This window comes from Callorhinchus milii, unplaced genomic scaffold, assembly GCF_018977255.1.
Source record: "Callorhinchus milii isolate IMCB2004 unplaced genomic scaffold, IMCB_Cmil_1.0 Scaffold1, whole genome shotgun sequence".
In the NCBI taxonomy this organism is placed as follows: domain Eukaryota; kingdom Metazoa; phylum Chordata; class Chondrichthyes; order Chimaeriformes; family Callorhinchidae; genus Callorhinchus; species Callorhinchus milii.
The window spans coordinates 124,009,243-124,025,637 of NW_024704742.1; the positions used below are offsets into that span (position 1 = coordinate 124,009,243).

Below are 16,395 nucleotides of genomic sequence, written 5' to 3' on the forward strand. Positions count from 1 at the left end.
ACTCATGGAGCGTTTACGGAACCTTGATATTTTGTTCCACCCTCAACTTTTTTTCCAACCTGTCATCCAGGCTCTGACCAAGATCACTTTCTTCCATCTCTGCAACATCTCCCACTTCCGCCACTACTCCACGTCAGTGCAGTCAAAACTCTCATCTATATCTTTGTCATCTTCACATTTGACTTTTCCAGGGCCTAGCTCATCAATTTCCCCAGCTTCAACCTCTACAAACTCCAGACCATACAGAATCCCTGGGAAACTGCACGAGTCCCTCACCTTCATCCTGCTCTGTTCACTGGCTCCTTAACCCCCAAGTAGATCAATTTTAAGATCTTCATCTTCAAATGTTTCTATGGCCTTGCACCACCTTGTCTCTGTGATCTCCTGTGACCCTATTCCCCTGGTTATTTGCTTCGCTCCCCCAACTCCAGCCTGTATCATACTTACTTCTTCAACTTTTCCACAGCCCAGCTTGGGTTCTCACTCAGCCTTTATAAAATGCTTTGAGATGTTCTCCCGATGTGAAAGGTTTTATATAAGTGTAAATTGGTTGGTGGTGTTTTGTAAGGTAACACTATGATTGCAGGTGTGAAATGCGGCTGATTCACACCGGAAATTATTGAATACGTAAATGTTTGAGGAAGTACCTGAAGCAGAGAACCTGACTACTATGATTCTATTTTGAAAGTGTCAAGCTTCTCCTTTGCAGTCTGCTAGCAGGAACATTTGTTGGTTACCCAGTCACTAAAGGTTAATTTGCTGGTTACCCAGCCACTGAATGTTTTAAGTAACAAAAGAGATTGCAAATAGGCGAAGAAAGACCAAATAGTCACATGATATACTCTGTTTTTCTACTTTTTAATACTTCAAACAAAAAGCAACGTTTTGAACAACAGAAGTGTGATTAAAGTTCAAGCTACACATTCCATTTTAATGTATAAGCAAAAGTGAATTCTTATTACATGTCTTTGATGCGTAAGTGAATTGAGTCTTCCTATTGCATTTAATTCACTGAAGAATTAATCTTTACATCAATGAGCCTCATTCCTGACTTTCCTTTGCTCTTACATACTAACACGGATTGTCTTCTGTATCCAACGTATGTACTCTTCTGACAAACGTGTACATATGGAAGGTTTATTCCGCACTGCACACCCTTTTCCATTTGAAATAATGCCTCTGTACACATTCTTCTTCCCTTCTTTACATATTAGTGGTCCACCTGAATCACCCTTCAAAACATAAGCCCAAATCACAAGATTGGTTTGGTATTTCAGCCAATCCAATCTCATTAATAATAGTAATAATAAACCTTGCATTCGATATAATATCTTATCACGTCTTCAGGATGTCTCAAAGCGCTTCACAGAATATTTTGTGGGCGAAACGCAGCAGCCAATTGCGCACAGCAGTGTCCCACAACAGTCGTGGATTGAGTGACCAAATTTTTTTATTGTTGGAAGGGATTATTACACCTGGAAAACGATCCGCCAATTGACTAACAACTGGGTCCTACTTACTGCTAGTTAAACAGGGGCGTGTGGAGTAAGGAAACTTGCCTAAGGTTTCGTCCTGCCCGAGAATCAAACCTAGGTCCTCTCGCTTCTGAGGCAAATGTTCTAACCAATACTCTATAGACCTCATTCTTCCAGAACACTCATCCTATCATCCCTCATCACAGTATCAAACTGATTTTTAAATGAGTTCAGTGCCCTGGCCTCATCCACCCTTTTTGGGAGCCTTTTACAGTCTTGGTAGATAAATACTTCCTGGTATTTGTCCTGAAAATGCTTTTTACAATTCTAAACCTATGTCCTCTTGTTCTATTATTTTGACCTGGATTTACTTTTTCAATCCCATTTAAAATAAACTCAGGTCCCCTCTGAGTCATCTTCTCTCAAGAATAAAGAGCCCTAGCTTGACTAATCATTGCTCACATAGCCCACTCCTCTACCATTGGGGACCATCCCTGTTGCTTTCCTCTGCACTGCCTTTAGAGCCTCGGCAGCCCCCTAATGACCACAACTGTATGCAGTAGTCTAGTTGTAGTCTAAGCAGAGCATTATTTCAATGAGTATGATATCAATTGGTATGATAAACTCAATTGATCTAGCAATGTAGCCCAGCATCCTCCTTGGCTTGGTCATTGTGGCCTCACACTTTTGACACAGTGAGGGACTAGTGAACTAAGTCTCCTAGATTTCTTTCAGCTTCCTCCTCGGCAAGTTCTGTCCCATCCATGGAGTATTTATGTTTCCTTTCCTTGTATCCTATAAGTAGTACCTTGCATTTGTCTGTATTAAACTTTATTTGCCAATTAGCAAGCTCTCTTTGTTGGACCTTGGCTGCCTCCTCTGATTCCACAGTTCTCCCAACTTGGTGTCATCTGCAAATTTAACTATCTTACACTGGGTCCAGGACATTAATATATACAAGGGACAGGAGGCAGCTTAGGTTTGACAAAATAATTTGTGATTCAACATCCGAAGAAACACTGAACTATTCTCACAATGAAGATCAGACTATACAATAGCACTCTATTACATGGCTTTGCATCTTGGCCAATTGAAAGACTGCAGAGGAGAAGCTTGACACTTTCAAAATAGAATCATAGTCAGTGCAGAAGGAGCTGATTCTGCCCATTGAGTCTGCACCTGCTAACAGAGTAAGCTGCATTTCCAATCCCACTGTCCTGCCTTGTTACCATACCCCTTCATGTATTTAACTTTCATATACAGTACCCATCAATTTACCTCTTGAAACCCACAATAGATTTTGACTCTACCTCAATATCAATGTCTTCTCAAGATGAGCCAAAAGCAGTTGGATAGTTAAAATGCTGAACAAGATAATAGAAGAAGGAAAAACACATCTCTCAATACAACAACTCATGAAGCAAAATTGCCTCAGTTGACTAGGTAAAGTGATCAGGATACAGGACTCCAACACATTGCAGCAAGCACTGAAATGATAGCGGAATGGAAAGGTGAGTATGAATGAATTTTCAACAGGTAAATGTCTTGGTGCTACTCTAGAGGATAAATGATATTGGAAACCCACATAAGTGAACCTTAGTTAATTGAGTCTTTCAGATCACAACGTGTAACTTACCGCACATGCATCCTTTTTACCCTTCTTGTCACCTGCACAGATCATATTGTCGGTTATGTCAAGTGATTGGTAATTTTTCCGGCACGTCTTCCTGTCTATGACAGGAAGTTTAGCTTCTTTCAGGATGTCTGATATCTCTTTGGATTTGGTTTTTCCCCAGCCTGCAACAGTGCACTTTGTTTTAGCTTCAACATCGTTCGTCATTTCAGGCAGGGCCAAAACATCCACAGATTTGGTTATTTTTGCTGCACCATCCAACTATCAAACAAAAAGGTTAGAGACATAACAGGGCGCTGAAAGAGTCAGTGGCAATACTTTGGTATAATTGAAAAGTATAATTAGTAACTGTTCTAAGAAGTATACACACAGAGAATTATTTTCACAAGATTCCAAATCAAGGGGTGAAAAATGCAATCTTTCAGAACAGATTCAATGAAATAATTATCACATTGAATGAACCATCTAATTTTAAACCTCAGTATTCCCAAGGGTTTTTCCAATGATTTTAATACTGGACATCTACTGTACATTAAAAAAAAGGCTTAAGCATCCTGTTCTGATGTGAGTACATCACCATCGACCCCCAGACATCATTCAGGGCAGGTCCTCTCTGCATCATTGTTACCTTTGTAACACAAATCCATTGAATCTTACAGATTGCCTGTGCATAAATAGGTTAACAACTACAACACATGACATTTATGAAGCACTTTTCATGTCAGGAGGACATCTCAAAATGCAACACACACCAGTTACATTTTAACTTCATAGGAAATTAATTACATAGGACATATGTGCACCCTCAGGAAGGTGGAAGATGAACTAGATGGACCTTGGTCTTTTTTCGTCTAGCATTACTTATGTTCTTAGATGTACAACTGTCTGGAGGGAAGCTGAGGAGGGGAGGGGAAAAGGTGGCTGAAAGCACAGTCAAATATATAGATCTTAAAGCGGGTTTTGAAAGAGAGCATGAGGACCAAGGTGGAGGGACTCTGCAATTAAGTAACAGGGAGCAAAGCCAAAGTGGCTGAAGGCTCCTAATTTTTTAATGTAAGTTATTAAATCAGCAGATACTTCTATCAGCATACCTCGATCAGCATGATATCATTCGTAAAACGATCCCAGTTGAATTTTGGGTGCTGGTATTTTTTCTTGATTTTAAGAAATTGTTTTTCTTTTTCTTTCTTGGAAAGGGACTGAGCTCCAAGAACGACTGTTTGCTTCTTTGATATAAGATATCTACAATATTGATACAATAGGTCTTAGTGATATAATTGAAAGAGATATTTGTGTTATCAAAAGTTGTTATTCAACATGTTAAATCTTACTTGAAAAATAATGAAATAACAGTGTTGAAACCTTGGGGTCTTGTTTGACCCTCAACTATCCTTTCTACACCACATCTGCGCTAAGACCCGCTCTGCCTTCCCCCACCTCCACAACGTCACTCGGCTTGGACACTGTCTCACACCACAGGCCACCGAAACCCTCATACACGCTTTCATTACATCGAGGCTCAACTATGCAAACTCATTGCTTGTCGGCCTCCCCAACTCCTCCCTCCACAGATCATCCAGAACACTGCAGCCCGTGTCCTCTCCCGAAGTAGGTTCCGTGACCCTATCACCCCCATCCTTGCCCAACTCTATTGGCTTCCCGTCACACAGAGAATAGAGTTCAAGATCCTGGTCCTTACCTTCAAAGCCCTCCATGGTCTTGTTCCCCCCTACCTCTGCGACCTCCTCACCACCTACCCTACTGCTCGCTCCCTCCCCGCAGCGGGCTCCGGCCTGCTTCACGTCCTCCACCTCGCTCGACCCACTATTGCAGGGGGACCTTATGCCACTCTGCCCCCACCCTCTGGAATTGCAACTCACAGTCCCTCTGAGTCAGAAGGTTGTGGGTTCAAGTCCTACATCAGAAATTTGAACTCGCAGACAAGACTGACACTCTAGCGCAGTATTGGGGGGGGGGGCTGCACTTTTGGAGGTGCTGTCCTTCAGATGAAATGCTAAACTGAGGACCTGTTTTCCTGTCGAGGTGGACTTTAAAGATCCCATGACACTATTCAAAATGCGAAAGGCATTTCTCCCAGTATCCTGGCCAACAACCCCCCAAATAGAATTAATCATTCACTTTTTGGCTATTTGTGGGATATTACTGGATGCAAATTAGATGCGAGTTTGCCTACAAATACAACTACATTTCACAGTAATATCTTGTGAAGTACTTTGAAATATCCTCTTGCTAATGTGATAAGTCACTGTATTAATTGTGAGTATTATTATTATTGTTGGATTCTTTAGTTAGGATTGCTTAAAAATCTCAGTGAGAATGAGAGTAATATCTCTATTTACCAGAAGGAGTCCCCATTTGCACGACTTGTAATAATAATAATAATAATCCTTGCATTTGATATAGCGCTTTTCACGTCGGGAGGACGTCCCAAAGCGCTTCACAGAACACACTGTAAAGTGAACTGACTGTATATTTGTGGGCGAACGCGGCAGCCAATTGCGCACAGCAATGTCCCACAAACAGTCGTAGATTGAAAATGACCAATTTATTATTGTTTTTTGTTTTGGAGGGAATATTATTAGGCGTGTGGAGTAAGGAAACTTGCCCAGGGTTTGGCCCTGCCTGGAATTGAACTCAGGTGTCTCGCTTGCAAAGTGAGTGCTCTAACCACTGAGCTACAGGACTTGTATTTCTTATTCGAGAATTAAGTTAAAAAATACTGCAAATTAGATCGCAATATATATGTGATCACTAACATTTCAAAGTGTAAAATGAAACAATCAAAATGTTGAATATTTACAAACTGATTATCATATAAAAACTACCAATTAATTTCCACAATGTTTTTGTAATATGATATTGTTCGAATTCAAGATCCTCATCCTCACCTACAAGGCCATTCACGGCCTTGCTCCCTCCTACCTCTCCGACCTACTATCCCCCTACCTACCCGCCCGTACCCTCCGTTCCTCTGGCTCCGGTCTGCTCCACATCCCCCGCCCCAACCGCCCTACCATCGGTGGCCGGGCCTTCAGCCTCTCAGCCCCTAGGCTTTGGAACTCTATCCCCCAGTGCCTTCGCCGCCTCCTCCCTTTCCTCCTTCAAGGCCGGTCTCAAGACCTTCTCTTTGAATGTGCCTTCAGCTCCCCTCTCGACTCTCTACCCCCTCCTCGCTCGCTCCCTCCCTTCCCTCCCCTCACCCTGACCATTTCTGCTGAACATTACATTACTTGGTACATTACACAAGTGCTCAGTAATCAGCATGTCTAATTCTATTGATTATTACATGTCAGGAGGATGTCCCAAGGAGCTGGACAGTCAGGGATCCGCACCCGAGCTGGTGGTTGGGATCAGGAGATGTGGAGGACGGGAAGGGTAGGGGTAGGAAGGTGACCAAAGACACAGTTGAAGAGGAGGGGTCTTGAAGGAGTAAGGGAGGGAGCGAGGTGGAGGGACTGCAGGATGGAGTTCCAGACGGCAGGGGCAGAGAGGCTGAAGGCCAGCCCGCCAATTGTGGGGTGGGCAAGGCTGGGGGCGCTGAGCGGAGGGAGCGAACAGGTTGGTAGGGAGTTAGGAGGTCACAGAGGTAAGGGGTAGCAAGGCTTTGAAGGTGAGGACCAGGATCTTGAACCATATCCTCTGAGTGAATGGGGAGCCAGTGGAGCAAGGCGAGGATGGGGTGAAAGGGTCACAGGACCTGTTGCAGGAGAGGACACGGGCTGCAGAGTTCTGGATGATCTGCAGCCTGTGGAGGGAGGAGTTACATCGAACTAAACTTGATATTGTTTTTCAGACAAATGCAATTAGAAAGAATTAAGATTGATGCAATAACTTACCTGACACAGTGTGCTGCGGTCAGTACCCAGTTTGGTTTGATCAGGGTTCCTCCACAAACATGGGAATTATTATTTTGGATAGATGTCATGTAAGGTCTTGAGTGAGACTTAACTTTGCCACCTCCAATAATTTCCACAGCAACATCTATATAAAAAATAGGAAAGAATTATGGTCATTGTGAAGAATGGGGAGTCTTTACAAAAAATGCAAATGTTATACTTACTAATAGGCAGGTTTAAGAACAAAACAATCAAAGTTTGAATTATAAATTGCAGCAAAGCCATTTTACTCCAGTTGAGAAAACCTGAGCTTTTAGTTTCCACCATTATGAGTGAGTGTGGTTACAGCAAGTTCTTACAGACATATGATGTGATAGCCTCAATAGCTTCAGAAACAATTCAGTCTGTTTTTTTTCACAATTTGTAATTATCACCCTGGTTGTGAAGAGAAAGCAGATTGTGTTAAAACCAACAGTTCTCACAGCTTGTAGTTATGTACCTAGGAACCGTTTTCACACTTGCAATGTGTCATGGAAAAAAACAGCAATTTGTTTCACAGATAAATGTCACGTGCCGAAAACTAACCCAATTTATTTATTTTATAAATGTAACGCAAAAGCTTTCACTTCATAGCAGTTACAAAATGCAATGCAGTGCCTTCAAGGACCTGAACAGCATTTGTATACATTTTGTTTCTAACTTTAGCAATTACATCTCAATGTTATAACCATTAATGGAGAGAAATTTCGCTTCAGTCAAAATTTATACTATTTATATTGCATTTTAGAACATCCTGAATTTGGGCCAATTGGTAAATACAGCACAGCCTTAATTTTGAAAACAATATTTTAAAAATACCTTTTTTATTTAATAATAGTAATCCTTGATTTGATATAGTGCCTTATTTTGTTCTAGACATCTCAAAGCGCTTCATAGTATATACTGTAAAGTGAATTGACTGTATGTTTTGTCAGTGAAACGAGACAACTAATTGTGCACAGCGGTGTCCAACAAACAGTCGTGGATTAAATGACCAAATTATTATTATTTTTTAAAAGGATTATTATACCCAGAAAAGCGAACCGCCATTCGACTAACAACCGGGTTCCTACTTACTGCTAGGTAAATAGACGCATGTAGAGTAAGGAAACATGCCCAACGTTTCGCCCTGCCCAGGTATCAAACCCAGGTCTTCTCACTTGACTTGCGAGGCGAGTGCTCTAACAACTAAGCTGCAGGAGTCCACTAGTGCTCTAACCACTAAGCTACAGGACTCCAAATTGTCAACATATGTTTCTATTGAACTCTGTTTCTATTTTCTTTTGTTTACGTACTTATAGAAAGTACATTCTGATGGTTTCAATCAATGTAAATTTATTATACAGTATTATGCTTTCTTATTTAGGATTCCTAAGCTTTCTGTTTCTGTTATTCGCTCGGTTGATGGCTGCTATTTCCTTTAACACTTTATTATGTTTCTTACCTTTTTTCATCCTTATTTTTAATGACACGCATGCCCTCCAGCTGAACTCTAAAAGTTAGATACAAATTCCTTCATTCCAAAACAGGAAATCACAAAACAGGATTTGGTGGAATGCAAGTCTTACACATTCCCACCATATTTTGTTCCCTTGTCCTTGTTAGTGATGTCAAAGCACAGAATAGGTGCACGCTACTGTGTTCCCATGCAGTGTTATTCTGGTTAAAGTGCTACTGTTGCTTGGCATCAATAATTTCTCTAATCTTCTGATAGAAAGATCTACACTGCCAATCCAAAGGAATAACAGGGTAAGAAATTCTACTGTAACTCAATCTCTATTCGTATATTGTAGGTTATTTGTTGGACATTCTATGTGCAAATCAAGTCTGTTTTACAATAAATCCTGTGAAGTGCTTTGAGTTGTCCCCACTGTTTTGAAAGGCGCTAATACAAATTCAAATGATCATTATTATTTGTAGTGCAGATTTCCCCAGATAAAAAAAAATTGATCATTCGTTGTTTGTGGGACATTGTTCGGTGCGAATTGACTGCTGCGTTTACCTATAAACACTCAGTCACTACACTTCACAGAAAAACTCTGAAGTGCTTTGAGACATTTTGGTGTGAGAATACAATATATATAGACCTTGGTTTCGCCCACAAAATATACAGTCAAATAGAAGGATTTTTTTAAATCAAAAAAATGCTTCATTCTCTTGATTTGCTGCACTTGCACTGGCAACTTTGCTTCCTTAGTTTTCAGCCAAAGTAGTGTTACAGCAACACTACTGGTCACTCAGAGAATTGTAGCGGTTTCTGTGCAATTCCCTGACTAAAAAGTAGTGTCACTATTAACCCAGGAAAGACAGAATTGACATTATTTTTAGATGCAAATCTCTAAATGTATCACTCTTCTTAGCACATCCACAAAAAACAAATATGTGACTTACAACATAAACAAGGGAGAGGAGTTTTGAGGAGTTTTAAGCAGCGCCGTTGGGTCAGTTCGACTCAGTTTGGTGATCCTTTTTTCTTTGAGTCAGAAGGTAGTGGGCCAAAGCTCCAATAATAATAATAATCCTTACGTTTGATATAGTGCCTTATCACGTCTTCGAGACGTCTCAATGCACTTCACAGAATATACCGTGAAGTGAACTGACTGTATATTTTGTTGGCGAAGCGTAGCAGCCACTTGCACACAGCAGTATCCCACAAACAGTCATGGATTGAAGTGACTAATTTATAATTATTTTTTTTAAGGAATTATTACCCCCGGAAAAGCAATCCACCAATCAACTGACAACCAGGTTCCTGCTTAATGCAAGGTAAACAGATGGGTGTGGAGTACGGATACTTTCCCAACATTTCGCCCTGCCCAGGAATCGAACCCAGGTCTCTTGAACTATAGGACTCTACTTGGGACTTAATCATATTCCAGTGAAACCTAGCCTGCCTATTCAGGTGAATGTTAAAAATCCCATAATCTTATTGGAGAAGAGAAGGAAGTTTCTCCTAATGACGTGATTAATAATCACCAGGTCAAATTGTCATTCACCTCATTGCTGTTTGTTTGAGCAGATGGCATCTGCACTTCCCAAACAGTCACTCTGCTTGACAGAAATTAACTCTGAGATGTATCAAACAGGTGCTATAAATATCTGAGTCTTTTCAGGGTTGGAGTACTAGCTCTTGTTACTATGCCACCATGTGAGATACAATCACAGTCATTGGACGTGACTGCAACAGAAGGATCTATTTGAATCCCAGGTTTTAATTAATTGGAAAAGTTAATTCCAAGAATCTAATGACGGTACTTTCAGGGAAGACAAGTATTTTGCCAGGTGAAACTTGTTATTTTCATCTTCTGTTATTTTCCCCCTCTTCCTCTCCCCTCTTCCTTGCTCAGCGTCTGACCCCAAAACAAAACATCTTGTTTCAGCTTTGGTTTTCGTGATAACTCCAGGATTTAAAAATGTTTTTGAACAATGTTTAATTCATTTTCACCCTAAGACTAACATACTGTATACTTCCCAGAAATGTTGCATATTCGATACATTCCACAAGAGTTCTGTGTGCATGTTTCAGCTAAATATCAAGGTGGTAAATTATGTGACCAATTGCATTTTGTATCATTCTTGCTATTTCAGTACACCAGTTGTAATGTTCAAGTAAAACAAATAAAAGCACTAAATTCTATATAACCAGTGAACGTAAATGAAAAAGATATAGATTTTTCTAAGTTTTTGTCGTACTGAAATCTCTCATTGTTTTTCAAATACAAAATGTAACTTTCTGACCTGTGACATTGTAGATCAGAGCATTGGGGTAATTAACATTACCCTGAGTATATAAAATATTAAATCCCCCCACAACCACCCCATTTTGTAATTTGGCAAAATCACAACCTATGGGGTGAAAATACACTTGCTCATAAAGTTACCATCCATTATGGTATACACATTAAAGTATTTCCCCACTGTAAGCACAAGGTAAGTTGGTACTCTGCCCTCTCAACAACAACAACAAGATTCCATTTATAGAGCTCCTTTCACGTCGGGAGGACGTCCCAAGGTGCTGCACGGTTGGGTCAGGACCCGAGCGGGGGGAAATGGTCAGGTTGAGGGGAGGGAAGGGAGGGAGCGAGGAGGGGGGAAATGGTCAGGGTGAGGGAAGGGAGGGAGCGAGGAGGGGGTAGAGAGTCGAGAGGGGAGCTGAAGGCTCGGTCAAAGAGAAAGGTCTTGAGACCGGCCTTGAAGGAGGAAAGGGAGGAAGCGGCGAAGGCACTGGGGGATGGAGTTCCAGAGCCTCGGGGCTGAGAGGCTGAAGGCCCGGCCACCGATGTTAGGGCGGGGGATGTGGAGCAGACCGGAGCCAGAGGAACGGAGGGTACGGGCAGGTAGGTAGGGGGATAGTAGGTCGGAGAGGTAGGAGGGAACAAGGCCATGAATGGCCTTGTAGGTGAGGATGAGGATCTTGAATTCAATCCTCTGGGGGATGGGGAGCCAGTGGAGGCGAGCGAGGGTGGGAGTGATGTGGTCCCGAAGCCTGGTGCGGGACAGTACACGAGCTGCAGCGTTCTGAATGACCTGCAGCTTGTGGAGGGAGGTGCCGGGAAGGCCGATAAGGAGAGAGTTCCCATAGTCCAGCCTTGAGGTGATAAAGGTGTGGACCAGTGTTTCAGCAGCATGAGGGGTGAGGTAGTGCCGTAGTCTGGCGACATTCCGGAGGTGATGGAAGGCGGTGCCAGTTGTGGCGCGGATATGAGATGCGATGGTGGGTTTAAGCTCCATGCCAGGACCTTGCGCTCATAGTCTTGGCTGACATTCCAATGCAGTCTTGGGGGAAGTGTTGCATTGTCAGAAGTGCCGTCCTTTGGATTAAACATCTGCCTGTTCAAGTAGACTTTTAAGATCCCATTACACTATTCAAAAAGAAAAGGAGTTTCACCAATGTTCTGGCCAACAATCCCCCAGATAAAATTGGTTTTCCACTTCAGGGCCAGTTCATACAATACCAGATAGTGTCACCAAGCTCCATGCCAGACTATTCCAGTATGTTCAAGCATATCCTTTCCTTTAGCAACTCAACAACAACAACAGCAAATTACACTTGTATAGCGCCCTTCACATCGGAAAGACGTCGGAGGGTGCTAGATAATCAGGGGTTTTGAACCTGAGCTGGGAGTTGGGGTCAGAAGGGAAGGAGGACCGGGAGGGTGGCCGAAGGCACAAGCGAAGAGGAAGGTCTTCAGATGGGACTTGAAGGAGGCAAGAGAGGGGTTGAGGCAGAGGGATTGCGGGATAGAGTTTCAGAGTGTGGGGACAGAGATGCTGAATGCCCGACTGCCAATGCGGGGGACCTGAAGCAGGCCGCCGAGTGGAGGGAGCGGACAGGCTGATATGGGTTATGTGGTCAAAGAGGTAGGGGCGAGCAAGACCATGAAGGGCCTTGAAGGTAAGAACAAGGGTTTTGTACTTGATTCTTTGAAGGATGGGGAGCCAGTGAAGCGGGGCAAGAACGGAAGAGATAGGTTCCCGGAGCCTGGTGCAGGAGAGGACACAAGCTGCAGAGTCCTGAATAATCTGCAGTTTGTGGAGGGAAGAGTTGGGAAGTCCAGGGAGCAGGCAGTTGGCGTAGTGAAGCCGAGATGTAATTAAAGCGTGGATCAGGGTCTCGGAGGCCTGTGGTGAGAGGCAGTGGCAGAACGGGCAATGTTGCGGAGGTGTGGAAAGGCAGAATGAGTCACGGCATGAATGTGGGGTTTGAGGGTGGAAAAGGACACCGAGTTTTCGGATTGGCTCAATGAGGTGAAGAGTGCAGCCAAGAATGGTGATAGTGTCAGCAGTTGAGGTGAGGGGGTGCTTCCGGGAGTCAAGCAGGAGGGCCTCTGTTTTGCCAACATTGAGCTGGAGGAAGTTGGCTCTGGTCCAGGACTTGACGTCACTCAAAGCACTGTGCACATCCCAGTCACTCGTTTCATTACAAATAATACTTGTCACTTGTACGAGTGATAGGGAGAGCCTGATAGGATCCAGTCTTCGCTGAGGTCCCTTTATCGGTGTCAATCAGTACCAATTTATTTGTATTTTTGTCTTAAGCTATAGTTAGTTCAAGGTCACTGTGTTTGGTCAGGGTTATTTGTGGAAACCAACAGCTATATCCTGGCCTCAAAACACATGTCAGAAAGCCTTATATTCCTATGTTCTCCACAAAATGTACTTGAGCATCTTTAGCTCATCCATAGCACCAGTACTTGTCAGAGTGCTAGTCATTAATAGGGAGATCTAGGTACAATGAATGCTAGGGAGAATCTTACTGCATTAGTTTAGTCTTCATTTGCTTTATTATTCTATATTTACTGATTTTATTTATTCTGTACCCCATTGTTTCGCCTCTTGTTCTTTCCCTCTTTTAAACTTTGCCTGTTTCTTTCTGTTTCAACTAGTTTATTCTTATCCTCTCTCTGTCCATCTCTCACACAGTATGCTTTCACATATATCATACATATATGTTTGTGGCTCTTTTAGTTTTGTGCACAGGTTTCAAAATGAAAATGCTAAGATGTTAAGATTTCTAAGGTTTAAAAAACATTATACATAATAGGCCTTTCATTTAACAAAGCATTGTCAAAATGTCTCAGAGGACTTCATAGGATTTTTCTGTAAAGTGTGACTATATATATATTTGTAGGTGAATCTGGCAGCCAAACACAGCAATGTCCACAGACATGGAATGAATGACTCATTTTACATGGGGAATTGTTAGCCAGACATCAGGAGAAACTCCCTTCTCTTTTTTGAATAGGGCTATGGGATTTGTAATGTCAAAGGCAGACAGGAATAAAAATAGAAGTCGCTGGGAACACTCAGCAGGTCAGGCAGCATCTATGGAGAAAGGAAGGTGAGTTAATGCTTCTGGTCGATGACCTTTCATCAGAACTGTCAGACAGGATCTCAGTTTAACATTTTACCCAAAGGATGGCAACTCCAGGAATTCCCGACTCCCCCAGCACTGCATTGGAGTATCAGTCTAGACTATGAAATCAAAGTCCAACAGGGGCTTGGACCCATATCTACTGACTCCAAGGTGAATGTGCTAACATCTGAGCCAGGCTGATACCATTAATTCAGAGAGTGTTTTATATTTGTTTAAATTAATTGGTTTACTAGAGGGTTTGTTTAAAAATCAAAAGATATAAAAGACACAGAAATACATTTTAGAGTTTTAAATATGTTATTTCATAGGCTTCAGGGAACTTTGTTTGTTACTGTGAATCAAGTTTGTTTTGAAAAGCACCAGAGAAAATTGCTTAGAAACAATCAGTTCTCAGATGAGCTTCTTATCATACATTAACATGTTATATTTACACTGGGAACGCCTTGGCAATACTTAAAATGTAATGACTTCTTGGGATATTAAAGGAAAGGTGACAAAACTACTGGGAATAACTAACCATGTGTGTTTTTCCCCTTGGTAATTTGAGGAAGATCCCAAGGATCCGCAATAACATACCACAACAAAAATAGCTGTGTTGTACTTACCTTTTTGGTATGCTACTGGTTCTTGCTACTGAATTCATGGATTTATGGAGATGGAGTCAGTTACACAAACTGCAAGCATTGGCACCAGGTGGAATTTCTAAAGCACTGGGCGTACACAATGTTTCACCGTCAATCTAGTGAGCAGTCACCGGACTTAAATATATTTTTTTCTGCCTTTATAATTGCCCTCGCATAATTTCTGGGTTTGACTAAACTATTTTTAATTCTTCAGCACTAAGTCATTATTTGATGCTAACTAGCAGCTACACAACACTAAAACTACTACAAATCATCTCTTTTCAGCATGAGTATCAACTGAGCATTCTTCAACGAGCCTCAGTTGTGGCAGCAAAGATTAGACTGGCCGCTTACACTGGAGATTCTGAGTCAAATTTTGAGCATTGCTGATTACACATACGAAAACGTGCTGATTCAATGTTTGAAGAAAGCCAAAATGTCCAGTGTCACCTGCCGATATTAGCTGGCTGTCACACATTGTGGAGTCCTGTAGCTCAGTGGTTAGAGCGCTCGCCTCGCAAACGAGAGACCTGGGTTTGATTCCCGGCAGGGCGAAATGTTGGGCAAATTTCATAACTCCACACGCCTCTGTTTACCTAGCAGTAAGTAGAAACCTGGTTATTAGTCAATAGGCAGATTGCTATCGGGGGTAATAATTCTTTCAAAAAAAATAAATTGATCACTTCAATCCACGACTGTTTGTGAGACACTGCTGTGCACAATTGGCTGCTGCGTTTTGCCCACAAAATATACAGTCAATTCACTTTACAGTATATTCTGCGAAGCCCTTTGAGACGTCTCGAAGACGTGATAAGGCGCTTTATCAAAAGCAAGGATTATTATTATTTACTTACCAACTGGTAAATGATCGGTTAGCCAGAGAAATTATACTTCTGTTAGGTAAGCCTAACAAAATGTCCAATGTGATGTCCAGCAATGAACATCACAACATACAATGGATTCTTAGACACTGTGAAAGATCGTAGTATTACACTAGTCACAACACACACGATGATAAAAGGGAGCCTAGTTTAGGTTTTATTTCTTGATCACTTTCCATTCCTTCTTTTATTTATATTTTGCTATTAGATTCTGTCTTTTTCTGTATTCTCTTTGGTTCTGTTTAGGTCTCCCAGGAACCAGCTTGTTCTTACTGAGTTCTGAACAATGTGCATTGAAAGTAATGTAATACTAAAGTATCTGTTTTCAAATTTCATTTCTGTGTTAATGTTGCAGAATGTGAAATCCAGAATACAAAACGAGAAAAATATTTTGTTCCCAGGACCTGATATCCCTCACTTCAAAGGGATGAAAGCTATTCATTTGTAAATTTATGTGGAGTCCCGTAGCTCAGTGTTTAGAGACTTGGGTTTGATTCCTGGCAGGGTGAAATGTTGGGCAAGTTTCCTTACTCTATTGCCTTATCTAGGAGTAAGTAGGAACCCGGTTGTTCATCAATTGGTGTATCGCTTTTCTGGGGGTTAATAACTCCTTAAAAAAAAATTGGTCACTTCAATCCATGACTGTTTGTGGACACTCCTGTGTGCAATTGGCTGCTGCTTTTCGCCCACAAAATATACAGCCAATTCATTTTACAGTATATTTCAATATGGGATCTGCGCCTAGACACGGAACCCATCTGGGTAATTTAAGTATTGTGTTCCAAATTGATGGAATTGTTTTCAGGGCAGTCCATTTTAACAATTTTAAGAGAGAGGTTCGGATAAAGAAGGCCTTTGGTCCACTTTTGATCTATCTTGCTTCCATCTTGCTATTATTCCACCAAATTGCTTGTTGAATGAATGCAGTGCCCTGGCCTCTACCATTTTGGTCATTCACTTAATGACTGTTTGTCCACCTTAATAGTCCACTTTACTGTGGATGCTGAGAA

The 16,395-nt window shown here is 41.8% G+C and overlaps 1 protein-coding gene across 1 annotated transcript; it reads right to left on the minus strand.

The window, feature by feature from the left end:
* Positions 1-860: 860 nt before the first annotated feature.
* On the minus strand, positions 861-7,399 carry LOC103177832 (granzyme K-like). The gene is given in 5 exon segments (NM_001292470.1): positions 861-1,232; positions 3,112-3,369; positions 4,200-4,350; positions 6,966-7,110; positions 7,190-7,399. Coding segments are annotated over 5 exon segments (825 nt in total). The 5' UTR covers positions 7,293-7,399; the 3' UTR covers positions 861-1,064.
* Positions 7,400-16,395: the final 8,996 nt, after the last annotated feature.